Consider the following 25,527-nt stretch of genomic DNA (forward strand, 5'->3'; position numbering starts at 1 on the left):
CACCGCGCACGGTTCATGAAGTAACTTATCATTTATTATTTCACGTATTATTTCCTCACCTAGTGCATCGCCGCGGCTAAGCAACCGAAGTTCACGACCGCCATTTCGTATTATTCGTTCGCTGACTATTTCTCTCTTCAGAGATGGTGCTCCTGCTGGCTCTTTCGCCTCTGAAACGACGCGAGAATATCCAGTTTTGCCCGTGTTTTCTCAGAGAATGGTGGCGCCGTGTTGTCGCCACCAGTGGATTGTGTCTGTCCAGGCAAGTAGTTTGCGTTAGCAGGTACGAGCGCGCCGAACGGCTCGTAGTTCTTCAGAAGCCTCTCTAACTGTTCTGGACTTGCGTGTGTTGGAATCGGGGGATGATACAAACCCAAACGCCCTTTCGACATCAACTCGCTCTTCTCGCACTGGTACATGCGACACAGGAATGCTGTGCGAACTCGTCGTGATCGAGTCTCTGTTACTTCTGGCGATTGTGTGACTCGCATTTCGGGCATCTCGTGGTCTGTTTTATCGTCCGTCGACCCGCCGTGTAGACCCGCGTTTTTAACGAAAGAAACATCATCTGTGGAATTCGCGAGCTGAGTCTGCGCAATACACAATCGCCTGATTCTTCGAATGGGAATGAGAGCGACCGCCCAGATACCAATGTTCGCCCAGAGTGTGGTAGAGATTCCGTCATCAAAGCGATAAAACACAAGACAGCCAAACAGGATTTGCAGCAGGTTGATCACTCGAGCAGTAATCGTGATGCCGAAGGAGTCCTCGCGGAGTTTCGGCGGCGCCGTGGTGAGATACAAACCTTGGTACTTTTTGCTCCAGTACAGCACGAATATCCCAAAGACGCCTACGGCGTAACTCACGGGAAGTGCCGGCGCGTAAATTGCCGATAGACCGAGAATCTTGAGCAACTCGGCGTACGAACGCGCCAGCTGGAAAGCTGGAGGTTGCACAAGACTCTCTTGCATCGACAACGTCTTCGACATTGGGGCGAGTATTTTCACTTGGATAATGTGTTTGATGTTCATGTTCCTTAAAGGTAACAAGAGAACGTTGAACACTTGCAAATAGAACGCATATTCGACGAAACCACCGGGAACGTACCAGTTACACACACCATCTGCCTTCGACGAGCATCGATTGGTGATGATCGGAACGACGACGTAGTTGAGCAAGTTAACAAACGTCAACGTCGCGATCAGCATGTTTGTCTCAATCGTTTTCGTCTTATAAACCTCAAGTTGCGCGAGATAAACCGTCAATCGATCCAGCAAACCGTTAATGATAACCACTACGAGTGACGTGGAAGATGCGACGAGTTGCAGTCTGATGGACGAAGTCGTCGAAGCCGTAGATTGGAAAGCGACCTCGTTCGTAATGGTTTCGAGTTGATTACTACGCAAGACCTCGAAAACGTACTGAATAACGCCTCCAACGCACAAAGCGCCCGCGAGCACGAACTTCGCCCCGATGGCGGTAGCCACAACCTCCCAGTTACTGTCTCGTCGACGAAGGTGCTGCCAGTTGATATCGCTCGGTTCGGGCGCGCGAGTGACGATGAGTCGACGTCCGTTAAAGTCTGGTGAATGTTTGCCGGTGCATCGATCGATGATCGATTCTCCGTAATCGCCGCAGTGATCTTCGCAACAGTTGATCGCGTGCTGCTCGTAATTGAACGTCACCACGGCGCTCCCCAGATGCGAGTTGCCGTTTTCCCCGAGCGCCACGACCTTCGCCTTGAGTTCGGCAATTTTTGCATCCAACTTTACTAACGCTTCTCGCGTTGGTTTCGTACCTTTGAGTGCGATCATTCGATACAATTGTCGACGCAATAAGATGGATTTATTGATCTTCTCGTCCATGTTCGCGCCTTCGTTGTCATCGAGAATCGCCTGAATTTCGTTTCTTCGCTGCACGGCGTTTTTGATTTCTCTCTCCATAGTCACGAGTCGTCGAGTGTTCGTAAGATGACAAACAGAAACAACCTCGCCGTAATGCGAGAAAAAATCCGCGATTTGCTGTCGAGTCCACTCGTTCCCTTTTCCGAGCCCGGTGACGAGCACCGAGTAGTCGCTCGCGGTCACCACACTCGACTTGATGATCGCCGCCGCCGTCGCGCGATTACGAGTGTAAAACATGTCAAAGAGTAAAAACACCACAGTCACGACGATTGAAACCGCCTGAAACTCCTTAGGCGTTTTATTCACAGTGGCGGCGACCCGAGGTACGCAACACACCGCGGTCTGCGTCGTCGTCAGCACCTTCTCGAGCGTGCACGGATAGTGCGTCTGGCACGCATTCGTCGCGTCAAACGTCCCGATCGCTCCTTCGTAATCGCATCGCATCGGGCAGTTATAAAAACTCGCCAACGTCGGGACTCCACACCTCGACCCTTGACTCGTGCTCAGCACAAAGCCGCCCGTCTCGTACGTCCTCGCGCACGTCGTCGTCGCGTCGGCTCCCGCCGTCGCGTCCCACCCCGTCACCGCGTACGACGCCGTGAACGCCCTATCCGTCACGTTCGTCGTCAACGAGTACGCGTTGATTCCCGCGAGCACCACCGCGAGCAAACCGAACTGCAGCACCGTGTCCAGGTACAGCGCCAGCGACACGCTGCTCGCGCCCACGCGTCTGTGACTCGCCGTCATCGAAAATCGCCGCGCGCTCGACGGCACCTGCACGCCGCGATGATCGACGTCGTACTCCAGCACGCCCGCGCGCGCGTGCGCCCGCCTCGCGGCGGTCATCGCCGCGTCCGCGCGCGCCACCGGTCCGTCCTCGAGCGCGCCGAACGTCGTCGCCGCGCGCGACGTCGCGCGCGTCGCCCGGCGCTCGACCGCGCGCAGCTCCACGACGTCGGCGTCCGCGCCGTCGACGACGACGACGTCCGCGACGTCGTCCGTCGCCGCGGCCGTCGCCATGTCGACGCGCGTCGATCGGTGTCGTCGGCACACGACCGCGCGCGGCGATGCGACGATGCGCGCGACGCGCGCTCGAGCGCGCGACGCGCGCGGCGACGGCGACGACGCGTCGAGGACGCGCGTCGTCGTCGGGCGACGCGCCGTCGAAGGCGACGAAGGCGACGACGACGACGCGCGACGACGGCGGGACGGAGAATCCGCTGCGCGGGGTGATGTTCCCGTGGGAGCGCGCGGTGCTGCACAGCGAGCGCTGGGCGGGGGAGCTGAAGCCGTGGCAGAAGGCGTACTGGGCGGCGTTCGCGCTGGGGTGCGCGTTCGTCGTCGGCGCGCGGGCGAAGCGGTATCACGACGATCAGGAGAGCGAAGAAGCGCGACGGCGAACGATGGAGGCGAATAAACGCGCGCTGCGGGGCGCGCTCGAGGGGAGGAGTTTCATCGGCGCGAGCGGGGAGGACGAGGAGGACGAGGACGAAGACCCGTTCGATGGGATGAGCCCGGAGGAAATCGAGGCGTTGGTGAAACGAGAGGCGGGACCGAGCGGGGACGTGTACGACGGGATGACGCCGGAGGAGATTAACGAGCACGAGGAAAAGTTTCGCGGGAAGGGAAATTTGACGTGGAAGACGAAGGCGTGAGCGCGACGCGGGTGTTTCGCTCGCGCGGCTGGTGTGTTGTAATCTAGTTCTATTTCTATTCTAATCTAAACGCGGCGCGCGCTGTGCGCGCGCTGAATTCAACGCGCCCCGTTCGCGTTGAGCTCGCGCGCGAGCTCGCGCAGCCGCCGCTCGCGATCGCAATCGCGCCAACAGTCTGCGCATTCGCACGAGCCGCCGTATTCGCGCGGAACTGAGCTCAAATCAGCCTCGCGTTTCACCTTGCTCGTAAATTCATCGAGCGTGCTGCAGACGACGATTTGTTTCAGCGTGCGCTCGGAGATGAGCGGCTTGCAAGTATTGAAAATGAATGCGAAACTCGCCGGCGGGTGCACGATGTAAATTTTGTGAATGCGCTCGACGAAGGCGCGCTTGGACACTTGAGACATGACGCGCAAAAAATCGAACACCTCGAAACCGATATCATTCATACCAAGTCGACTCATATCGACGATTCGAATCGTCTTGCCGCGGGGCCACGGTCTGGTGTCGATATGTTCGAATAAAAACGTCATCACGAAGGACACGTGTTCGACGACGGCGTGCACGGGATCGTCATCTGGTCTTCCTATCTCCTCCGCCTCTCGCCGGACCGCGTCGAGCAAATGTCCAAACTGTCCCGGCTTTTCTATCTGTATCGAGCACGCGTTCTGACCTTTGCCCGTCATGTGAAACGCGTGCGGATAGTATCGCTTGATGATTTTAAAGTACGGCTTCGGCGTGCGCAAAATGAAATCGATATCGAACCGCTCGCGCCACTCCGCGAACAACCGCGCCTTCTCCACGCGCCTCTCTGGATCGTCCGTCGAGCGCAGGATTCGATCTGGGATCCCGTCGACGTCCACCGCGATCGCTCTGACCTCGTCCGCGTTCGCCGTCGCCTTTGGCGTCCTCGCCTTGGCGACGCTTTTGGAGAACACCACGCGCAGCGCGCGGACCACCGCGGCGAGCGCGTTCGAGAAGAACCGCAAAATCATGATTCCTAGCACGAAGACGACGTGCGTGATGGACTGCATGGCGACTGCGATGTTTCTGACGCCGGTGCGGAATGTGACCGAGCGCGGTGCTTCGACGCGCGCGCGCGCGCAGAACGCGCGCGCGCAGAACGCGCGCGCGCGTCGATGCCGACGCGCGGATGCGCCGCGGTCGTCGGCGCGTTTCGCGAGCTCGGTCGATTCGGCGGTGCGCGCGCCGCGCAGTGGCGACGCGGTTCGCGCGCTATCGACTGTTTCTATTCTATTACAAGTACGCTTTACGAGCTCGAAGCGCGCCCACGACGGATGGCTTGAACCCGGTAGGCTGCGCGTCGAGCTTTTGCACCACCATGATCTTTTCTTTCAACGACGCGAGCCTGATTCGACCGCAAAACTCTTCGAGACGCTTGCGAATGGAGGCTTCGATGGACTCTCGTTCGCGAGCGTCGGCGGCGACGTACGCCGTCGCCGTCGTTCCGGCGAAGGCGTCGAGCGGAGCGTTGCGAAGATACGCCGACGCCGCGCCGGTGGGATCGGATATCTGAATCTTTACTCGCCATAGCGGCGGGCGGGCATCCTCTTGAACTTCTAACCTCCCAGTCCTCGTTATCCACGCGTGCACGGTGGCCATCGCGGATTTATCGTCGAGCGACGCTCGCGCCGCCCGTAAACATCCGAGGTACGTCCACAGCCCTTTTACCGCGCTCTCGTTCACGCGTTGCACCAACGCCATCGTACGATCGTCTAACGCGGGCGCAGACGACGACGGCACAGACGATCGTTCGCGACTGGAGAAAATCGGTTCGCCCGACGCTTGAAGGCTCGATCGCGTCGATCGCCGCGGAGACGCGACCGCGCCCATCGCCCTCGCGTCGCCCGCGAGCGCGTCGTCCTCGCCGCCGATCTCCAAAATATCCACCACTTGTGAGTCTGGCACGACCCCGCGCGCCGCATTCGGCGTCACCACCACCCTCGGCGCCGCGCCCTCGACGTCCCTCGCGCCGTCGAGCGCGCGCGCCTCGTTCGCCTCCTCCTCCCACGCCGCGCGCGTCGCCGCCTTCACGCGATCGCCCTCTCCCACCCCAGGTCGATTCGGCGCTTCAAACACCGCCATCGCTCGCGTTCTCGCGCGCTCTAACCGTTCCACGACCCCCCCCAACAGTTCCGTCGTCGCTCGTTCCAGCCAAATCGTTCCGTCTTCGCCGACGTACGGATCCGTCAGCGCGATTTTCGCCCCCGCTCGCATCCCCTCTCCGCTCAGCCGCGGCACCGCTTCGTACTCCACCGCGAACATCCTTCGCGCGCCGTCCGTCAGGCTCAGCGTCAGGCATCGCTGCGCGTGCGATCGTCGACACTGTTCGTCCGCGCGTCGTCGTCGCGCGTCGCGCCCGACGTCTCGCCACTCATCCATCTGCACCACGAATCGTCCTCGCGCGCGCGCGCCCGCGACGCGCGGCGCGCGCGACAGTCCCCCGCCCAGCGCGCAGACGTTAAAGTCGCTTCGCAGCGCCGCGCTCGCGCACGCGCGCGTCGTCGTCGCCGTCGCCGGCGTCGCGACGTCCATCGCGCGCGCGACGACGTCGCGCCACGCCTCGCGCGTCTCCGGCCATCCCGCGGCGTCGCGCGCGAGCCACGCGTCGAGGGCGTCGCGCGACGTCGCGCGCGCCATCGCGTCGCGCGTCGCGTCGCGTCGCGTCGTCGTCGGTCGTCGCGAAGTGCGGCGAAAGTTTAAACTTTGGCGCAGCTGTCGGCACACGCGCGCGCGCGCCGGCGACGCACCGGACGCCGCGCGCGCGCGATGCGCGTCGCGACGCTCGCGCGCGGCGCGGCGCGGCGCGGCGCGGCGTCGGCGCGCGCGCGCACGACGTACGCGACGAACGAGGACGACGCGCTGTCGAATCTGCTCACGCCGAGACAAAAACTGCGCCGCGCCGCGCTGCTGGCGCTGACGACGTGCGCGGCGGGGGCGTACGTGTCGTACTTTGCGACACCGATCGTCGCGGACGGGAGCGCGCGGTCGTGCGCGGCGCTGACGCGGTCGAGGGATGGGTTCATGGCGCGCGCGGGCGCGGCGCGGGCGCGCGCGATGTGGGCGTTGGGCGACGTCGGGAACGCGCGAGGCGCGCTTCTGGCGAACGACGCGCTGGGAGCGTGCGTGGAGACGGCGTGCCGACGAGGGATGGACGCGAGGGCGCGCGAGGCGGCGAGCGCGATGTTGAGGGACGCGTGCGAGGACGCGCGCGGAATCGAGGCGCTGCGACGGTGGAGGACGACGTTGGAGACGTGCGCGCGAGAGCGCGGCGACGGCGAGCGACGAGAGTGGTGGTGGACGAGGACGCGTGCGACGAGCGGCGAGGACGCGGGCGATGGCGGAGGGTTGGACGCGACGCGCGCGAACGTGGCGGCGACGTTGGAGAAGTTGCGATCGTGAGGCGGTTCGCCAAACGGCGCGAGGGCGCGGCGGCGATCGGTAGGTTCGCCTTCGGACAGCCATTCCGGTGTATGATTATTAACTAAACTGTGTTCTAAGTGCTAAGTACGCGCGCTATTTGCTCTCGACGCGCGCGCGTCGCTCCTCGAACGTCGCCTCGGTGGGTCTGTCGCTCAGGCGCTGGTGACGAGATTTCGCAACGCTCACGTTTCCCGCGCACGTCACGGCTGCGAGTTCGCGCGCGAGCGCAGAGCCATCGCGATCGTTGGCACTCGCAGCGCGCGTACGGTGCGCGCGCGAGCGCGCCAGATGCGCCCAAATTTCCTCTTGAATCGCCGCGCGAACGCGTTGCGCGTGCATCTGGCCGGCGACGTGCGTCTCGAGTTGCGCCAACGCGCTGTCGCTCACGTGCATGCGCTCGGCATCCAAACGCGCCTTGTCGTACCCACTTCGCCAAAGTAAAAGCGCGTGCTCGGGCGCCATCGGGTACTGCGGCTTTCTCGGCGTGCGTTCGAGATCGAGCAACTCGGTCACGACGGTCGGAGATTCGTGACCGAGACCAACCATAAATAACACAGACGCCATGCACCGCACTTGATGCCACAAGAATGCGGTGCCTCGAACGTTGATGTACATCAGTTTTCCATCGTGCGACTCCTCGATCGTGCACTCGAGCACGTTTCGCGTGAAACTCTTTACGTTTTCCGCGTCCATGCGACAAAAGTTTCTAAAATCGTGCACACCCTCAAACGCGCGCGCGGCCTCGCGCATGGCGCCCAAGTCTAATCCATTCGTCTTTTCAAAGAAGTATTTGTACTGGCGCCACTCGCAATCGAACCGGGCGTTCAACTCATCATCCACCGGCGCCCATCCCAACGCTCGCACGTCGTTCGGCAGCGCGCGGTTCAGCAGCGCCACGTAATCTAATTCCTCATCCACGCCTTCCGCCCCGTTCGAGCGCGCGCGCAGCGTCACAATTTGTCCCAATCCCGACACTCCGCGATCGGTGCGACCGCACCGCGCGTAATCCGCGACTTTGAACACGTCGCGCGCGCTCTCCACGAGCTTCGTCTTCGCCAACGCGTCGAACAGCGCCTGTTCCACCGTCCGCGGCGCCGCCGCGTTCGCCGCGCCCTGGCTCGCGAAACCGTGATAATCCCATCCCAGGTAGCACACGTGCAGGGCGATCTTGCGCGCGGCGTGCTTGCTGAAGTCGAACGCGCGATGTTTCGAGACGCCTCGGGCCGGCGGCGTCGGCGGCGAACGAAGCGCCGCGACGCGCGCGGCGATGCGCTCGACTCGACGCGGGTCGAGCGACGCGGCGGTGCTATCGCTCGTCGACGCCGCGAGGCACTCGGCCTCGATGTCGTCGAGCGCGCGCTCGATGTCGTCGAGCGCGCGCATCGAGAAGTGCGGCGTCGCGACGCGCTCGTTCGCGGCTTCACGATTCCATTACCTAACGCGCGTTCTACGAAAGCGCGGCTAAAATCTCGCTAAAATCTCGAGGAGAATCGGTTGGACTTTCTTCCGACTCGCCTTGACGTCGAGCTGCGCGCGCGCGGATTTGAACACGCCGAAGTCGTTTTCGGGAAGACGCAGCGGCGCGAGCGGCGTTCGCTCGCCCAAGTCGCGCATGACGGCTTCGAGCTCGATCGAGCACGCGCTCGATTTCGTGACATCGATCTGACGCGCGAACGCGCCGTCGGCGTCGGCGTCTTCGAACGAGGACATCATAAATAACACGTCGATGCGCCGCGCGTCGACGAAGGCGACGATTTCATCGTTGACGGATGAAGCGTCCTGTCGCGCCAGCAAATCCTGAAACCGCACGCCGAACGACGCGATGCCGACCTCGAGCGACCCCATCGTCCACTGCTTGTAATCTTTCGCCAAGAGTTGCGCGCACGAAAACGAGCTCTGATCGTGACGCGCGCGAGAGAGCGATTCGTACTCCGCTCGCGTCGCGTCCTCGTCCCATCCCAAAATATCTCGCAGCGATTCCGCAGCGGCAAAGTCCACGGGTGCCGCCCGCGTCGTCGTCGCGTCCAGCATTCTCGTGTCCAACACGATCGCTCCCAGAAGCAAACGCGCGACGTCTCGCGCGACGCCCTCGTCCGCGGCTTTCGCCACGACGTCCCTGTACACCAAACTCGAGCACGATCCGATCAACTCGATGACCCTATCCGCCCGTTCCGCGTACATCCCCGAATCCTCGTGATGATCAATCACCCGAACCACGCGCGCTTGCCACGCGTCCGGAAACAACCGCGCGCTCAGCGCGTTATGATCCACCAACGTCACGCTTCGCGGCGTCGCCTTCGTCGCCGCCGCCGCGACGTCCTCCGCGCACGTCAAATCGCCCAACTTCACCCCCGCGTTCGCCAGCGCCAAGACCACGTCGGGTCGTAATTTCAGTTCTTCCCTCGCGCACGACACGATCGGCACCGCGCGCGTTTCGCGCTCGCCATCGTCGCGTCCGCGCTTCGCGCTCGCCGCTCGCGCCGTCGCCACCGCGCACGCCACCGAGTCCAAATCGCACGCCTCGTTCCCCACGCTCACGTCGCACGCCCCCGGATCGCGCGCGAACGCCTCCTTGGCGTCGCGCAGGAACGTTCGCAGCGCGTTCGCCTCGCGCGCGCCGTCGTCGACGTTCGCGCGCGTCGCCATTCGTTCGTTCGTTCGTTCGCGCGCGCGTCTCGCGCGCGCGCGCGCGCCGACGCGCCGAAGCGCGACGGTCGAGGACGCGCGCGCGCGCGTGGTCGCCGTCGCGCCCGCGCGCGCGCGTCGCGTTCGCGTCCGCGCGACGCCGCGCGCGTGAGTGCGGTCGTCGCCTCACACATCGCGACTCGCCGCGCGCGCCGCGCCGCGCCGCGCCGCGCGACGCGCGCGAGCGACGACATGACCGTCGCGCGCGACGCCGACGCGCGCCCGCGCGCGCGCGCGGCGACGGAGAGCCTGAAGCGGGCGCAAGAGGCGATTTGGGAAATCTTAGCCTCGGCCGATTCGAGCGACGACGACGACGCGTCGAGCGACGCGCCGGACGAATCGATCGCGCGCGAGCGGTCGACGTTCGATATCGCGTCGCCCGCGGGAGCGGCGCGGGAAGGCGCGCGCGAGGCGGGGACGGGGACGCCGGTGGGCGCGCGACTGGACGCCGCGGCGCTGGCGCTGGAGCGGCGGCGCGCGGAGGCGCTGGACGCGGCGGCGAGCGATGAACGCGCGGCGGCGATGGAACTGAGAGAGGCGCGAGAGGCGTTGGAGCGCGCGCAGACGACGGGGCGAGGGCTGGAGGCGCTGGAACGCGCGGTGGCGGAGAGGGATTTGGAGATATTTAAGCGGGACGACGAGTTGCGAGCGCTCAGAGAGGAAGTCGGGCGGTTGCGGACGCGCGAGGACGACGCGGGAGAGACGATGATGGTGAGCGCGTCGATAGCGGATGCGAATACGCGCGCGGCGAACGCGGAGGAGGGCGCGAGGGCGATGCGTGAGGCGCTGAAGGACGCGGAGACGAAGAACGCGCGCGAACGCGCGGCGCTCATGGATGAGCTTCGCGAGTCGCGCGCGCTGGCGGCCAAACACGCGAGAGAGGCGCACGCGCGCGAGGAGGCGAACGCGTCGAGCAGTGGACGCATCGATGAGGTGGTTTTCATGAGGAAAGAGCTGGACGCGATGGCGAAGAAGGTATCCATCGCCGAAGCCGTTGCCGAGAAGCTCGAAAGAATCGTCGCCCAAAAATCAGAAGAGGTGTTCAACGCAACGCAAGAGCGAGACGCGCTGCGAAAGAAGCTGAAGACGACGAGCGAGACGATAGATTCGCTGGAGCGCGAGTGGCTTGAGTTCAATCGCCAAGGTCTGAGCGCGCAAAAAGCGCTGAGCGCCGAAAACGAAGAGCTACACAAGATTGTCGACGACTTGAAATCCGCCGAAAAAGATGGCTTCGCCGAAGCCGCGGGCGAAATAGAAGAGTTGAAGGCGCGATTGCGGACGTTTGAGAGCGAATCTGGCGTATCCAACAGAAGTGTCGATAGAAATCTCGCGCGCGAGTCCATCACATCCTTGAGATCCAAGGTGCGCGAGCTCAAGGGCGACATCGAAGCCAAGGACGCCCAAATCGAAGACTTGCGAAACGCGCTGTCGCAAAAGTCCATCATCGAAGCCGTGAACGCGGAGAAGGATGCCGTCATCACCGCGCTGCAAGCACAAATCAACGCGAGTAACTCTGCCGCACCTCGATCGGATTCTGAATTCGCCGTGTCCACGCAGAACGACGGCGATATCGACGTCTTGGATGAGTTACAAACCGTCGCGAAGACGCTTCGTCGAGAAAACGCGGGGCTGCGGCGAGAACTCGAAGACGTCGACCCGGACGTTCTAGAAGAGTGCATCGCGCTGAGTCGACGCGTGACGGCTCAAAACTCTCTACTCGCGAGCTACGAGGAGCGCTTGGTGCGCTACACCGACCAACTAGGGATTCCGTTCACGCCCGAGGCGCGCCCGTAGCTTTCGTCGGCGTCGGCGTAGCCGTGTTGTAACCGCCCTCCATCGCGCGGCGCACCTCGCGCGCCATGGCGAACAACCGAAACGCATCGCCGACTCGAGTCGAAGGAACAATCGCGCGCGACCGCGGCGACGTGTCGTCGCGCGCGACCGCGACCTCGAGCGCGTCCGCGCGCGACGCGAAGGTCGCCGCCGCCGGCGCTCGAATGCGCGACGTCGCCGAGGCCGACGACGCGCCGCCGAGGCCGTGGCGACCGGACGACGACGGCGCGGGCGGTGATGACGCGCGCGCGGACGTCGACGACCCGGACGAGTGGTTGCGCGGACAACTCGCGGGCATGCCCATCGAGAAGGATTACCCAGAGCTCGTCGACGCCGCCGTGCGGTGCATGGGCGAGTGGAAGAAGCGCATGCCGAAGAGCGTGTGGTTGCGCGTGACGAAATCGGGAAGGTTAGCGAAGGAACTGAACGAGTCCGCGCCGGTGCTGGCGAAAACGATGGAGTACGTGCGGGATATAGATGTGCGGACGCCGAGCGAACGCGTCGTCGTCGTGGACTTGTGCTCGGGATTCGGATACCTGGCGATGTTTCTTTCTGAGATTTTGCCAAAGGAGAAAGTGGCGGAGATCGTGCTGGTTGATAAGATGTGGAGCATGATGAACCGGACACCTAAGCCGCATCACATCTCGTGGAGTCACATTTACGGTGAAGGCGATTGGAAGTACGATTGGCCAATTGAACTGTCGACGCGAAAAGTTGATTTAAAGGATTACGCCCAGGTGAATCAGATGAGCGTGCACTTGTTCTCACGTTGGAACGGACCGTTCATCGTGCTTGGAATCCATCTGTGCGGTACGCTTTCCATCAAAGCGGTGGAAATGTTCAACAAAAACTCCAACGTGAAGCACTTGATTTTGAAGCCCTGTTGTCTTCCCGATTGGTCGTGGACGTACCGCGCCGAAAGCGGATACTTCCCGCCCGTGGGCGCGCATAAACACTTGATCCCGACGAAGGCGGTGTGTAGCAAAGGGAAATGGAAGAAAAACAAATGGATTGGCCCACCGCGATCGCATTTGAAGATAAAGTTTGAGTCCTGGAACGATCACTTGTGTCGATCGATCAACGACGAAGACGGCAATATTTCGACAAGCTTGCAGGAAATTCAGGTGCAAGCGAGCCACTTTCAAAACCTCTTCATATTCGGCGATCGCCAGCGTATCCGAAAGTGCCACGTCCGCGAGGCAACGGGCGTCGAATTTCCGACGCCAAGCGGCGTCGACGCCAAACGCTGGTCTCCGACGGGAACCGGCTACGGCACGCACACACGAACGCTAGCGAACTAGAATGTGAAACGAACAAAACATTAGCTGAAATCGACAACGCTACTCCGCTACGACTGAAAAATCTCGGGCTTTAAAATCCCAACGAACGGCAACTCGCGGTACTTCCCTCGATAATCCAACCCGTACCCCACGACGAATTCGTCCGGACACATGAACGCCGCCGCGATTTTCATATCCTTTTCCCGCATCCACTTCGCGCACGCCTCGTCCCGTCTCGCCTGTTTATCCATCAACGCGATGACCGCCACCTCCTCCGCCCCTCTCGCGTACAATTCCTTCGCCAACGCCACCACCGTCTTCCCCGTATCGATTATATCCTCGATTATCACGCACCGTTTCCCTCGCACCGTCGCCTCGCTCGGCGCGTGCGCCGTCTTCGCCTCGCCGCTCACCGTTCCGTCCCCGTACGACGCGCACGTCGCGCACGCGATCACCGGTCGATCGTACGGTCGATCGAGCTCCGCGCGCAGCGTCCGCTGCGTGACGTACGTCTGTCGCAGCAAATCGCTCGCGAACATCATCGCGCCCGTCGTCACCGGGACGAAGACTGAAAACTCATTCATTCGCATCACGACGAGCGCCGCGAGCGTCTCGAGCGCGCCCTCGATGGCGGTCGCGTCGAAGAGCACGGACGCGACGTCCGGGTCGTCCACGGGGAGCCCCGCGACGCGCGGGACGCGATCGGCGGCGTCCGGGATGCGATCGGACATCGGCAGTGAGTGACGCGCCGACGGCCGCGCGAGCGCGATGGCGACCGAGCTCGCGAGCGCCGAGGCGTACGACGCGTGGATCGCGGCGAACGCGCGCGGGATCGTGCACTTCTGGGCGCCGTGGTGCGAGCCGTGCGCGGCGATGGACGTGCTGCTGGAGACGCTCGCGAAAAGGCACCCGGACGTGGCGATCGCGAGGTGCGACGCGGAGGCGGTGGAGGCGGTCGCGGCGCGCGAAAACGTGAGCGCGGTGCCGTTCTTCGTGTTCGCGCGCGATGGAAGACGCGTGGACGCGGTGGAGGGAGCGGACGCGGCGACGGTGACGAATAAGACGCGACAGTACTTTCCGGCGAACGCGAACGCGACGACGACGACGAACGCGGCGATGGCGAAGGCGAGCGGGACGACGGATTTAAAGACGCGATTGAAGAGCCTGATCGAATCGCAGCCCGTGGTGTTGTTCATGAAGGGTCACCCCGAAGAGCCGAAGTGTGGGTTCAGTCGTAAAGTCGTCGACGCGTTGGCGGCTGCGAATGTGAAATTCGGTTCGTTCAACATCTTAGCCGACGAGGAGGTGCGGCAAGGGCTGAAAGAACACGCCGATTGGCCGACGTATCCGATGTTGTTCGTCGACGGTGAGTTTGTCGGTGGATGCGACATCGTCTTGGAGATGGCGGAGGCGGGCGAGCTCGCCGAGGCGTGCGCGGCGTCGAACGGCAAAGTGAAGAACGCTCTGGACGAGCGCATCAAGAGCATGCTCGGCGCGCAAGACGTCATCCTGTTCATGAAGGGATCGCGCGAGGCGCCGCGATGCGGCTTTTCCGCAAAAGTCGTCAGCGCGTTGAACGCGACTGGCGTCGACTACGAAACGTTTGACATTCTCGGCGACGAACCGATTCGTCAGGGACTCAAGGCGTATTCCAATTGGCCCACGTACCCGCAACTGTACTACAAATCCGAACTCATCGGCGGATGCGACATCATTCTCGAGCTCGCCGAATCCGGCGAACTCGCGAGCGAGCTCGGCGTTAAATAGCAGGCGTCGTCGCGACGATGCGTATTATATCTCTCTCTCCACACTAAAACTCCCTACGTCGCGCTACGTCGCGTCCGCCTAAACTACTCCCTCCTCGCTCTCGCGCGCGAAAATCATGTGCGTGCTCTCGTCCTCATCGTAATTCAAAGCTTCAAAGAATCCGACCAACCGTCTCGGCGCGCGAACGCCGACGTCGTAAATCTCCCGCTCTCTCAACGTCTCACCGAGCGCGCGCACGATCGCGCCGCCCACTCCCCTCCCTCGCCACTCCTCTCGCACGCACACGCGCTCCACCGTCGCGACGAACGCCCCGTCGGACGCGCACGCCGCGTATCCGACCAACGCGCCGCTCTCCCTCGCGAACGCCCCCGCGAACGTTCGCTGCGCCTCGGGCGCCGCGATCGCCCGCTCGATCGCGCGCGCGTCCCACGTCGACGCGCGCGCGTCCTCGCACGCCGCCATCGCGTCCACGACCGCGCGCGCGCGCAGCTCCGCCTCCGTCAGCGCGCGACACTCGACGAGCGCGAGCGCCTCGCGGTGTCGTCTTCGCGCGCGCGCCGCGCCGTCGTCGCGCGCGAGACCGAGCCAGCGCGCGAGCGACGCGCGCGGCGGCGTCCTCGCGCGCGCGCGCCGCGCGCGCGCTGCGCCGCGCGCGTCGAGCGCGCGCGCCGCGCGCATGTCTGCCGAGCCCCCCTCGACGAATCTCGACGAATCGGCGACGCGCGGCGCCGCACAGCGCGACGCCGTCCATCCCTCGCGGTCACCCGCGGTCGCGCGCGCGTCGCGCGTCGCGCGGCGAACGGCGAACGGCGCCGCGGCGACGAGACGCGGCGGCGCGGGACGAATCTTCGCGCGAAACGAAACGAATCGAATCGAATCGATCGCGAACGATCGACGACGCGCGCCGACGCGGAGTCGCGCGCGATGACGGGCGTGAACGCGGCGACGTTCGAGGCGTGGGTGACGGATCGAGACGGGAAGGCGCTCGCGAGCGCGGGCGGCGTCGACGCGATCGCGGCGGCGCTCGGATGCGATCTGAAGCGCGGTCTGTGCGATCGCGCGTGGGCGTCGGAGGAGCGAAAGGAGAGCTACGGGGTGAATGAGTTCGAATATCCGCCGCCGAAGTCGTTCTGGGAGCTGTGTAAGGACGCGCTCGGGGACCTGACGGTGCGGATCCTGATCGCGGCGAGCGTGGTGTCGCTCGCGGTGGGCGCGGGGATGAAGAGTCATCGCGAGGAGTACGGGTACTTGGAGGGGATCGCGATCGTACTCGTCGTTTTCGTCGTCGTGTTCTTGCAAGCGTTCATCGATTACGCCAAGGAGATGAAGTTTCGACAGTTGAACTCGGTCAAGGATAATTATCAAGTCAAAGTGCATCGCGACGGGAAGAGCGTGGCGGTGCCGGCGGGTGAAATCATGGTCGGTGATTTGGTGGAGCTCGCGGCGGGGGATAAAGTTCCGGCCGACGCTCTGTTCGTCGAGGGCTCTAAATTTAAGGCGAACGAGGCGGCGATGACGGGCGAACCCATCGACATTTCCAAGTCGCGCGAAAAAGACCCTTGGGTGCTTTCGGGGACGTCCATCTCCGAGGGATCGGGTAAGGCGTTGATCATTGCCGTCGGCTCAAGATCGCAATGGGGCGTCATCCTGAAGACGTTGATCGTCGAACCGAGCGATACGCCGCTTCAGGAGCGGCTCGAGCGACTCGTCCTCCTCATCGGTAACTTCGGCATCGGCGCCGCTGTGCTGACTTTCCTCGCGAGCATGATTCGCTGGATCGCCGACAGCGCCAAGAGTGGAAAATGGGACGGTACGCTCGTCCTCGAGTTTCTCATCAACGCCGTGACGATCGTCGTGGTCGCGATTCCGGAGGGTTTGCCTCTTGCAATTACTCTCGGCTTGGCGTTCGCCATGCGAAAAATGATGGCGGACCAGAATCTCGTGCGTCGCTTGGAGGCGTGTGAAACCATGGGAAGCGCCACGCAGCTCAACGCAGACAAAACCGGTACGTTGACACAGAACAGGATGACGGTCACCGCGTGCTGGCTCGGCGGCAAAGTTTGCGAGCAAGTTCCGCCACCGAGCGTGAGCGAAACCTTCTCGGACACGCTCTGCCAATCCATGGCGGTTAACTCTGACGCCAACTTGAGCTACAAAGATAACGGCACGGTGGAACACCTCGGCAGTAAAACTGAGTGTGCCTTGCTTCAGCTCGTCGAGCAGATGCAGCCGCCTACCGACGACACGCAGACGTACATTAAGCTTCGCGAAAAGTTTCCCGTTGCGCAACTGTACCATTTTACTTCGGCGCGTAAGCGTATGTCCACCGCCATTTCGAATGGCTCGGGCACGCGTTTGCACGTCAAGGGTGCGTCTGAGATTGTCGTCAAGCTGTGTACGAAGATGATGGGCGCGGATGGCAAGGTTTCGTCTCTCACAACGCCCATGCTCAAGGAGGCAGAGGCGGCGATTGAAGCCTTTGCGCGTCAAGGTTTGCGCACGCTGTGCATCGCGTACACCGATCTCGGGAAGTCACCGAGTAGTCTCGGTGAAACGCCGCCGGAGAGCGATCTCACGTTGCTCGGAATCATGGGCATCAAGGATCCGATTCGCCCCGAAACTGCCGAAGCGGTGCGCTTGCTACGCGGCGCGGGCGTGACGGTCCGTATGGTCACCGGCGATAACGCCATCACCGCCGAAGCTATCGCGCGAGAGGCAGGTATTCTCGAAGATGGCGATGATGGTCTCGTGCTTGAGGGTCCAGATTTCCGTAAGATGTCTGATGCGGAGAAGGAAGCCATCGCCATGCGCATTCGCGTCCTCGCGCGTTCCTCGCCGTCTGACAAGTTGGTTCTGTGCAACTTGCAAAGAAAACTCGGTGAGGTGGTCGCCGTGACGGGGGACGGTACCAACGACGCTCCGGCACTCAAAGATGCGGACGTCGGGTTCGCCCTCGGCATCGCTGGCACCGAAATTGCGAAGGAGGCGTGCGACATTGTCATTCTCGATGACAACATCAAGTCCATGGCCAAGGCCGTGCTTTGGGGTCGTAACGTCTACCAATCGATTCGCAAATTTTTGCAGTTTCAACTCGTCGTCAACGTCGTGGCGGTCAGCTTGAACTTGATCGCCGCCATCGCGGGCATCAAAGAGCTGCCGCTCGCTGCGGTTCCATTGCTATGGGTGAACATGATCATGGACTCGATGGGCGCCCTCGCGCTCGCCACGGAGCCTCCGTCACCGGAGCTCATGAAGCGTAAGCCTTTCGGGCGCACGGCGCCTCTCATCAATAAACACATGTGGCGCAACATCATCGGCGTGTCCGTGTATCAATTGACCGTGTGCATGGTTTTCATGTTCGACGGGAAGAGGCTCCTCGACATTCCGTGCAAGTACGTCGCGGCGTCGGGATCAGTGGCGGCGCACTACGATTGCCATCATCAAACGTTGGAGCTGAATGGTTTCATATTCAACGCATTTGTCTTCATGCAAGTGTTTTCTGAAATCAATTCTCGACGCATCGCCGATGTGAATGTCTTCGCGAACATTCACAACTCGCCCATTTTCTGCGGCATCATCGCGCTCACCGTCGGTGTGCAAGTGCTCTTCATTCAAGCCGTCGGCGGCACCGTAGTTGGTCCGGCGATCGGATTTGTTGAGCAAAACACAAAGGAGTGGATCACCGCGATCATTCTCGGTGTCATCATCCTCCCCGTGGGCGTAGTCACGAGACTGTTACCCTTGAAATGGTTCCCCGGGATCACGGATGAAGAGAGCAACGCGCGCGCCATGGCGGAAGGCCACGCTCGTGTGGCTGCGGCGCAAGCCAGAGTGACGAGCGAAGCCAAGGACGTCGCCATCAGCATGCCATCCATGGACCGCCGTGCGTCCATGGAGCGACGTGGTTTGGCCGGTATCACCGAAAAAGTCGTCGGCTCGCGTTTGAGCTCTCGTCAAAGTCGTCTCTCCGACGTCTCGGATTCGAGCGCGCCCATTCGACGAGAAAAGTCATTTAAAGTCTTCGCGCACGCCGTCATCGCGGCGAACAGGCTTCAGCAAAAGCCCGGCGCCAGCAAGTAATCACTCCTTCTTGAGTTTCGTGTTCTAGTACATCAGTCAATTTTTATACCACGCAATTTCCAGTCCGAGCTCTCGCGTCTCTGACGACAACTGTTTCCGCCCAACCGTCTGTTTCTGATTCCCGCATTCCGAGGCGGGCGACGCGGCATGCGCGTCCCCGCGCGCGATGGGATCAAGCGCGTAATCATCATCGCCTTCTTCTTCGCCGCATCCGCCGTGGAATTCGGCACGTATCCCGTCGCGTCCGTCGTCGAGTTTCGCGTGCAGGCGCCCAGATTTCCGACGAGTTCGCACCGGAAAAGCTTTCTGAGCGCGCGCGCGCGCGAGCGAGCCACCGCGACGGCATCCGCGACGCGATTCGGAGAAGCGTTCGGGTATTCGTGGACCGTAGAGGCGCGTACGCGCGAGACGGACGGTCGGAATGAGGTGGAGGTACGGGCGGCGAGAACGCGAGGACTCGGGCTGACGTCGACGCGAATGTTCGCGTTCACGGTCGTGACGCGCACGGGAGTATCTGCGCAAAGCATGCGAGATAGACTTGTCGGGACGAGCGGGCGCGAATTGCCGACGTCGGCGCACATTGAGCAGTCGCTGGTGGAGTCGACGCTGTCGACGGCGGAGTTGACGAAGATCCCGGGGGCGTCTGGGGAACATGGCGATGTAGACCTCGTGATACGCGTGCGTTTGTGGAGTAATCCGTTTCACGTGGTGTTCAAGGACGAGGTGTACGATGTGGCGACGATTTTGGGGTTGACGACGTACGCCAGCGTGTTAATTTTACGCGGGCTGTCTGAGTTGCGAGACGAACGCGAGAGGCGCCGAGCGGCGAGGAAAGTTCGATTGATGCGTTCGGAGATTGCGCAATTAGAATCAGTGGCGAACGAAAAGGCGGACAAGCTGCGCATCTTGTCGGCTATTGCACGAGTCCCATTTGTCGCGGTGTTTGAGACGGTTCAAATTCCAATGAGAGTCGTCGACTGGACCGCGTCTGCCATCTCTGACATTCTCATCGAGACGGCAAATTTGGTGCTGATTGTCATCTTACTTTTGATGCCCCCGTCGCGCGAAAACGCGCCGATGGCTTCAAGCGAGAATCACGCGAAGCAGGCGACGGGTTCGAAGCATAATCGAAAACATCGTCAAAGACCGCCGCGCTCGCCGAAACGCAGAAGTGAACTCGACCCCAAGAGCGAGCACGCTCGTAAAGAGTCGATGGACATATTACTGAAACGTTTCGTCATTGCCGAGGAAGACATGGACGAGGAACGTCAGCGCGCGGCGAAAGATGCGATCGGTCATGCCCAGGCGCAGATGCGCGCGAAAATGAAGCGCGATCGAATCACCGACATGCGGCTGAGAGATTCAAAGCAGCGTGAAGGTGAAGATTTCGCGGCGGAACTTTTCGCCAATGTCCCAGGCTTATCCGTAGGCACGCGCGACATGAGACCAATGTCGTCATCTTCATCGGACACGCACGAGCGCCAGGCGAGCTGGGAGCTGCACAATCGTCAAAAAAGCTTAATTCACCACATGCTGCAAGAAATCGACGGTTTGGAACTGCCGCCGGATTCCAAAACAACCGTACCGATCGAAGAACCGGTGACGCCGAAGAGCTCGCACACCAAAAATCCAAGCTTTGCTCGCGTATGGAATGCCCCGACGGGGTTCTAGCCGCCTACCGGCGCATGTATTCTATCATTTATTTCTTGTCATTTTTTCCATGCCCGACATCTCGCCCGACGTGTGCCTCCCCGCGCTCCGGCGGCACTCATCCTCGCGCGACATGAGACTTCGCGTGCGCACGCCCGACGGGGCGCAGCACGTTATCGACGCCGACGACGATTGCACGTGCGGTGCGCTCAAACGCGTCATTCAAGACGCCACCGGCGTCGAAACGCGCGCGCAAAAGTGGAAACTCGGTTTCCCACCGGTCGACGTTGACGTGGACGATGAAGCCGCGTTGTGCGCATCGTTGGGCGTACGCGGAGGCGAGACGCTCGCCGTGACGGCGATTGCACTCGAAGACGCGGCGGTGGCGAGTTCTGACGCGATGGCGGCGGCGCCGACGACGTACGCGAGCATGGCAAACATGGACGAAGACGAGGCGTTCGCGCGAGCGCTGGCGATGAGCATGAACGAAGGAGTCGACGGCATCTCGACGTCTACGAGTGATTTCATACGACTGGAGGACATGCACGCAATCAGGCGAGTGATCGCGAGTGACAATAGCTGTTTATTCAACGCCGTCGGGTACTGTTGCGAGAAGTCTCTTCGCGAGTCGACTCGGCTGAGGAAAGTCATCGTGGACGCCATACGCGCCGATCCGGCGACGTTCGACGAGGCGTTTTTAGGAAAAGCCCCGACGGAATACGCAGACTGGATTTCCAAGCCGAACAGTTGGGGTGGCCAAGTGGAGCTGTTCATTCTCGCCAAGGCGTTGCGCGTGGAAATCGCGGCGTACGACATTCAAACCGAACGCTGCGACGTCTACGGCCAAGACGCCGACTACGAAGACCGTATCATGGTCATTTACGACGGTTTACACTACGATTCCATCGTGTTAAACCCATCTTCCATCGGTGCTGACGTCGAGAAAGACGTTTCCCGCGTCCCCGCGTCGACGCCCGCGCTCGCCTCCGTCGCCGCTCTCGTCCGCTCGCAGCACGCAGCCAAAAAGTTCACCGACACCGCCAATTTCTCTCTCCGCTGTCTCGTCTGCCAGAAAGGTCTCACCGGCCAAGCCGAGGCCGTGGCGCACGCGAAATCAACCGGGCACGCCAACTTCGGCGAGTATTAACCGCGTCGCCTCTTCACGTATGCCTTTCAGTGCGATGTCAATTAGAGCGGTTTTTGAAATTCTTTTCTTCTGTCCTTCGCGTCGCCATTCGCCGCCGCGCGAACGCCGAACCGCACACGTCCGCGCCTTCGCGCCGACGCACGCGCACCGTCACCGCGCATCGCGCGCTCCACCGGCGCGCGCGAGCGTCCGCGCGATTCCGCGACGCGCGCGATCGATCTCCCGCCGAGCGACAGGTTGCAGATTTGAAAATCGCGCGCGCGAAAACGCACGGCGACGCGACGACGCGGGACGCGGGCGACGTCGTAGAGCGAAGACACCGCGCGGTTGAACGCGCCGAGCGCGATGCACATCAAACAAGTGATCGTCGAAGGGTTTAAAACCTACCGCGAACAGACGGTGGTGGATTTCGACGACGGGTTGAATTGCATCGTCGGCGCCAACGGGTCGGGAAAATCAAACTTGTTTCACGCGATTCGGTTCGTGCTGAGCGATGTGTTCGGGAATTTGCGAGCCGAAGAGAGACAGAGACTGTTGCACGAGGGAGCGGGGCACGCGGTGATGTCGGCGTACGTGGAGATTGTGTTCGATAACGCCGACGGACGCTTGCCGGTGGAGCGGGAGGAGGTGCGCCTGCGAAGAAATATTGGTTTGAAGAAGGATGAATATTATCTCGACAAGAAGCACGTGACGCGCGCTGAAGTGGTTAACTTACTCGAGAGCGCTGGTTTCAGCCGAACGAACCCTTATTACGTCGTACAACAAGGGAAAATTATGAAGATGGCGACGATGCAAGACGAGGAGCGTTTGGACTTATTGAAGGAGATCGGGGGCACGAGCGTCTTCGAGGCGAAGCGCAAAGAGTCCCTTAAGGGCTTGGACGAGACTAAATCGAAGCGAGAACAAGTGCAAGAGACCGTTGAGTTCATCGAAAGCCGTCTGGCGGAGCTCGATGAGGAGAAAGACGAGTTGCAAAAGTATACCGACTTGGACAAGACGCGACGGTCTTTGGAGTACACCATTTACGAGCAAGACTTGAGTGATGCGAGAAGCAAATTGGATGAGATTGAGCAACAACGAAGCGCGACGAACGAGTCGAGCCGCGTGGATGACGACAAAATGAACACGATGAGTGAAAACTTGCGCACGCATGAAAAGGAGCTCAAGGATAGCTCGCGCGCCGCCGCGCAACTGAAGCGCGAGCTCACGACGGCGGAGGAAGAGTTGCGCGGCATCGTCGCCCGACGAACCACCGCTGAGCTGGACGTGAAAGATTTGCGCGAAACGATTCAAACCGGCGAAGAGTCGTTGGCCGGTATCGCAGGTCAAAAGACGGATGTCGAAAAGGCGACGTTGGAGACGCAAAAGAAGCTCGACGCTGTGCGTGAAAAGTATAACGCCGAAGTTGCCGTGGAAGAAGCCAAGGATCGTGAAATCGCCGAGATCGAACGTCGCTCACAAAGCTTGTACCAAAAGCAAGGTCGCAGCGAACGTTTTAAGACGAAGGGTGAACGCGATACGTGGTTGAAGAGCCAAATCAAAGACGCCACCGCGACGAAGAAACAAAAGACGAAGGAGGTGGAGACGCTCGAAAATGACTTGAAGGAAATTCGCGCCACGCAATCCAGTGACGAGAAGGACCGCGCTTCCATGGAAGCCGAACTCATCGTTGAAGAAGAAAAGTTGGCGGATTTCGAGGCGCAGTACAAGAAGGCGATGACGGAGCGAAACGAGGCCCAGAACGCTCGCAAGGATCTTCAGCGCAAAGACAACGAGGTCGACAACTCGCTGGCGTCTTGCGAAGAGGAAGTGAAGAAGCGAGACAAGCAGCTCGAGTTTTCTATGCCTCGTGACCTTCAACGTGGTATGGCTGCCGTTCAGCGTATCGTCAAGGAACACAACATCGAAGGCGTGCACGGCCCTCTCATCGAGCTCATGGAGACTGACGAGCGATTTCACAGCGCTATCGAAGCCAGCGCGGGTAATCAGCTCTTTCACATCGTCGTCGATCATGATGAGATTGGTAGTCGAGTCATCGAGTTCTTGAACAAAGAGAAAGGTGGTCGTGTTACGTTTTTGCCGCTCAATCGCATGAACCCACCGAACGTTACATACCCCGAAGGCAGTGATGCCTTTCCTCTTCTCTCAAAGCTCAAGTACGACGCAAAATTTGACGCCGCGTTCAAGCAAGTCTTTGCGCGTGTTTTGATTTGTCGGAACATTGACGTCGCCGTTTCCAAGGCGCTTTCTTCGCAACTCAACTGTGTCACCATGGATGGGGACACCGTGAGCAACAAAGGTTCCATGAGTGGTGGTTACCAAGACACGAGCCGAAGCCGAATCGCCGCCATGACGGCGCTGCGCGAATTGAACGTTAACCGTGATGATCTCAAAGAAACCAGCGCTGGCGTGAAAAAGTCTCTCCAAGCTGCGGAACAAAAGATGTCAGCCGTTCTCGGTGATATCAGTCGACTCGAGTCGCAAAGACGTCACAGTGCTCAGCGTGTGGATCGATTAAAGCATGAGTTGCGCTTCTACGGAGACACGGGCACGCGAGCCAGCTCTCTTCTTGAACAGACGGAAAAGAGCATCGCCGTTATGCGAGCTGATATCGAACAAGTGGACACACACATCGCCGATCTGACTAGTGAGATCGGTTCGAGTCTGGACGCAACCTTGAGTCAAGCTGAAGTTCAAGAGCTTGAAAAGCTCACCTCTCACGCGACGACGCTCAAGCAAGAAAAAGTCACCATCGCCGCTCGCCGACTCGACGTGTACACGCAGTTGAGCGAACTCCAGACGGCTCTCGAAACCAACCTGAACCGCCGTGCGAAACGCATCGCCCTGACGTCTGGCGAACTTGACATCAACAGCTTACGCGCCGAGCTCGCCAAGCTCGAAGGTCAGTTGAAGACGGTGCAAAACGACGAAGCCATCGTGCGTAAAAACTACGACGGCATCGCGGAAAAGCTTCGAACGGTGCAAGCGAATATTGAAGCGGCGAATACAGAGATTGAAAAGCTTCGAGCGTTCAAAGAGTCGATGAGCTCGTCTTTAGGCGAACGTGAAAAGGTCATGGAAACTCTCATGTCCAAGGCTGCGACGCTGTCGCAAAAGCGCGAAGCACTTCAGAAGAAGATTCGAGAACTCGGCTCGCTTCCATCCGACGCCTTCGACCGTTACCGCGGTGAGTCGCTCAAATCCCTGCACAAGCTGTTGAGCAAAACGAACAACCAGCTGTCCAAGCTCGGTCACGTTAACAAGAAAGCGCTCGACCAATACCAGCAGTTTACCGAACAGCGAGAAGAGCTCGAGAAGCGTCGTTCCGAAATTAACAAGGCGTTTGACAGCATCACTCAACTCATCGATCATTTAGATCACAAGAAGGATGAAGCGATCGAACGTACTTTCAAACAGGTCAGCATGAATTTCAAGGACGTCTTCCATCGACTCGTCCCCGGTGGCCGCGGTGAACTCGTCATGCAACGCAAGCGCGCGGCGAACCGGGACCCGGAGGAAGAGGGCGAACCGGCGGCTAATCCGACCACGTTCAGCGAGAAGTATAGCGGCGTGAAGATCAAGGTGAGCTTCGGACAAGGTGAAACTATGCAGATGAAGCAGTTGTCTGGCGGGCAAAAGACTGTCGTCGCTGTTGCGCTCATCTTTGCCATTCAACGCTGCGATCCGATGCCGTTTTACCTCTTCGACGAAATCGACGCCGCGCTCGACCCGCAGTACCGCACCGCCGTGGCGCACATGGTCAAAGGTCAGGCGAACAATAAGACGCAATTCATCGCCACGACTTTCCGTCCAGAAATCGTGAAAGAAGCGACTTGCATTCAAGGCGTGTCTCACTCTCACAAGGTGTCCACAGTTCAAAAGGTCGCCTTGGAGGAAGCTCTCCAATTTGTTGGCGAAGACACCGCGCAAGTGCAACAAGTCGCTCCGACCGAACGCGGTCCCCCGACGCCGTAGATACGCACGTTAGAGAAACATTGATGCGAATGACTGTATAGATGAACCCATAGTGATACCAGTATAATGAGAAACTAAACCATGTTACAAGTGAGCGCTACGTGATG

General features: G+C 60.8%; 14 protein-coding genes across 14 annotated transcripts; 8 read left to right on the top strand and 6 right to left on the bottom strand.

Annotated features, from left to right (window-relative positions):
• Positions 1 to 137: 137 nt before the first annotated feature.
• Positions 138 to 2,924, bottom strand: OSTLU_16762 (predicted protein; the record flags this gene model as incomplete). Its single annotated transcript, XM_001419729.1, has 1 exon — positions 138 to 2,924. The coding sequence occupies one exon, from the start codon at positions 2,922 to 2,924 to the stop codon at positions 138 to 140; it is 2,787 nt and encodes a 928-aa protein (XP_001419766.1).
• Positions 2,925 to 2,971: 47 nt separating this feature from the next.
• Positions 2,972 to 3,559, top strand: OSTLU_93237 (predicted protein; the record flags this gene model as incomplete). The annotated part of the gene is made up of 1 exon (XM_001419509.1): positions 2,972 to 3,559. The coding sequence occupies one exon, from the start codon at positions 2,972 to 2,974 to the stop codon at positions 3,557 to 3,559; it is 588 nt and encodes a 195-aa protein (XP_001419546.1).
• A 98-nt stretch (positions 3,560 to 3,657) lies between these two features.
• On the bottom strand, positions 3,658 to 4,422 carry OSTLU_93238 (predicted protein; the record flags this gene model as incomplete). Its single annotated transcript, XM_001419730.1, has 1 exon — positions 3,658 to 4,422. A coding segment is annotated over one exon (765 nt), but the record flags the coding sequence as incomplete, so codon positions are not given.
• Positions 4,423 to 4,816: 394 nt separating this feature from the next.
• On the bottom strand, positions 4,817 to 5,845 carry OSTLU_33485 (predicted protein; the record flags this gene model as incomplete). Its single annotated transcript, XM_001419731.1, has 1 exon — positions 4,817 to 5,845. One exon carries the CDS (start codon positions 5,843 to 5,845, stop codon positions 4,817 to 4,819), a length of 1,029 nt encoding a protein of 342 aa, XP_001419768.1.
• Positions 5,846 to 7,435: 1,590 nt separating this feature from the next.
• On the bottom strand, positions 7,436 to 8,206 carry OSTLU_3550 (predicted protein; the record flags this gene model as incomplete). The annotated part of the gene is made up of 1 exon (XM_001419732.1): positions 7,436 to 8,206. A coding segment is annotated over one exon (771 nt), but the record flags the coding sequence as incomplete, so codon positions are not given.
• Positions 8,207 to 8,464: 258 nt separating this feature from the next.
• On the bottom strand, positions 8,465 to 9,649 carry OSTLU_33487 (predicted protein; the record flags this gene model as incomplete). Its single annotated transcript, XM_001419733.1, has 1 exon — positions 8,465 to 9,649. The coding sequence occupies one exon, from the start codon at positions 9,647 to 9,649 to the stop codon at positions 8,465 to 8,467; it is 1,185 nt and encodes a 394-aa protein (XP_001419770.1).
• A 561-nt stretch (positions 9,650 to 10,210) lies between these two features.
• OSTLU_33488 (predicted protein) lies at positions 10,211 to 11,482 on the top strand (the record flags this gene model as incomplete). The annotated part of the gene is made up of 1 exon (XM_001419510.1): positions 10,211 to 11,482. The coding sequence occupies one exon, from the start codon at positions 10,211 to 10,213 to the stop codon at positions 11,480 to 11,482; it is 1,272 nt and encodes a 423-aa protein (XP_001419547.1).
• A 203-nt stretch (positions 11,483 to 11,685) lies between these two features.
• On the top strand, positions 11,686 to 12,822 carry OSTLU_93240 (predicted protein; the record flags this gene model as incomplete). The annotated part of the gene is made up of 1 exon (XM_001419511.1): positions 11,686 to 12,822. One exon carries the CDS (start codon positions 11,686 to 11,688, stop codon positions 12,820 to 12,822), a length of 1,137 nt encoding a protein of 378 aa, XP_001419548.1.
• Positions 12,823 to 12,869: 47 nt separating this feature from the next.
• Positions 12,870 to 13,385, bottom strand: OSTLU_35145 (predicted protein; the record flags this gene model as incomplete). The annotated part of the gene is made up of 1 exon (XM_001419734.1): positions 12,870 to 13,385. The coding sequence occupies one exon, from the start codon at positions 13,383 to 13,385 to the stop codon at positions 12,870 to 12,872; it is 516 nt and encodes a 171-aa protein (XP_001419771.1).
• A 247-nt stretch (positions 13,386 to 13,632) lies between these two features.
• On the top strand, positions 13,633 to 14,544 carry OSTLU_5638 (predicted protein; the record flags this gene model as incomplete). Its single annotated transcript, XM_001419512.1, has 1 exon — positions 13,633 to 14,544. A coding segment is annotated over one exon (912 nt), but the record flags the coding sequence as incomplete, so codon positions are not given.
• A 1,020-nt stretch (positions 14,545 to 15,564) lies between these two features.
• OSTLU_164 (P-ATPase family transporter: calcium ion) lies at positions 15,565 to 18,324 on the top strand (the record flags this gene model as incomplete). Its single annotated transcript, XM_001419513.1, has 1 exon — positions 15,565 to 18,324. A coding segment is annotated over one exon (2,760 nt), but the record flags the coding sequence as incomplete, so codon positions are not given.
• A 471-nt stretch (positions 18,325 to 18,795) lies between these two features.
• Positions 18,796 to 20,319, top strand: OSTLU_16768 (predicted protein; the record flags this gene model as incomplete). The annotated part of the gene is made up of 1 exon (XM_001419514.1): positions 18,796 to 20,319. One exon carries the CDS (start codon positions 18,796 to 18,798, stop codon positions 20,317 to 20,319), a length of 1,524 nt encoding a protein of 507 aa, XP_001419551.1.
• Positions 20,320 to 20,839: 520 nt separating this feature from the next.
• Positions 20,840 to 21,445, top strand: OSTLU_16769 (predicted protein; the record flags this gene model as incomplete). The annotated part of the gene is made up of 1 exon (XM_001419515.1): positions 20,840 to 21,445. The coding sequence occupies one exon, from the start codon at positions 20,840 to 20,842 to the stop codon at positions 21,443 to 21,445; it is 606 nt and encodes a 201-aa protein (XP_001419552.1).
• A 345-nt stretch (positions 21,446 to 21,790) lies between these two features.
• OSTLU_46490 (predicted protein) lies at positions 21,791 to 25,490 on the top strand (the record flags this gene model as incomplete). Its single annotated transcript, XM_001419516.1, has 1 exon — positions 21,791 to 25,490. The coding sequence occupies one exon, from the start codon at positions 21,791 to 21,793 to the stop codon at positions 25,418 to 25,420; it is 3,630 nt and encodes a 1,209-aa protein (XP_001419553.1). The 3' UTR covers positions 25,421 to 25,490.
• Between the last annotated feature and the right edge of the window lie 37 nt (positions 25,491 to 25,527).

Source organism: Ostreococcus lucimarinus, chromosome 9 (genome assembly GCF_000092065.1).
Source record: "Ostreococcus lucimarinus CCE9901 chromosome 9, complete sequence".
Classification (NCBI taxonomy): domain Eukaryota; kingdom Viridiplantae; phylum Chlorophyta; class Mamiellophyceae; order Mamiellales; family Bathycoccaceae; genus Ostreococcus; species Ostreococcus sp. 'lucimarinus'.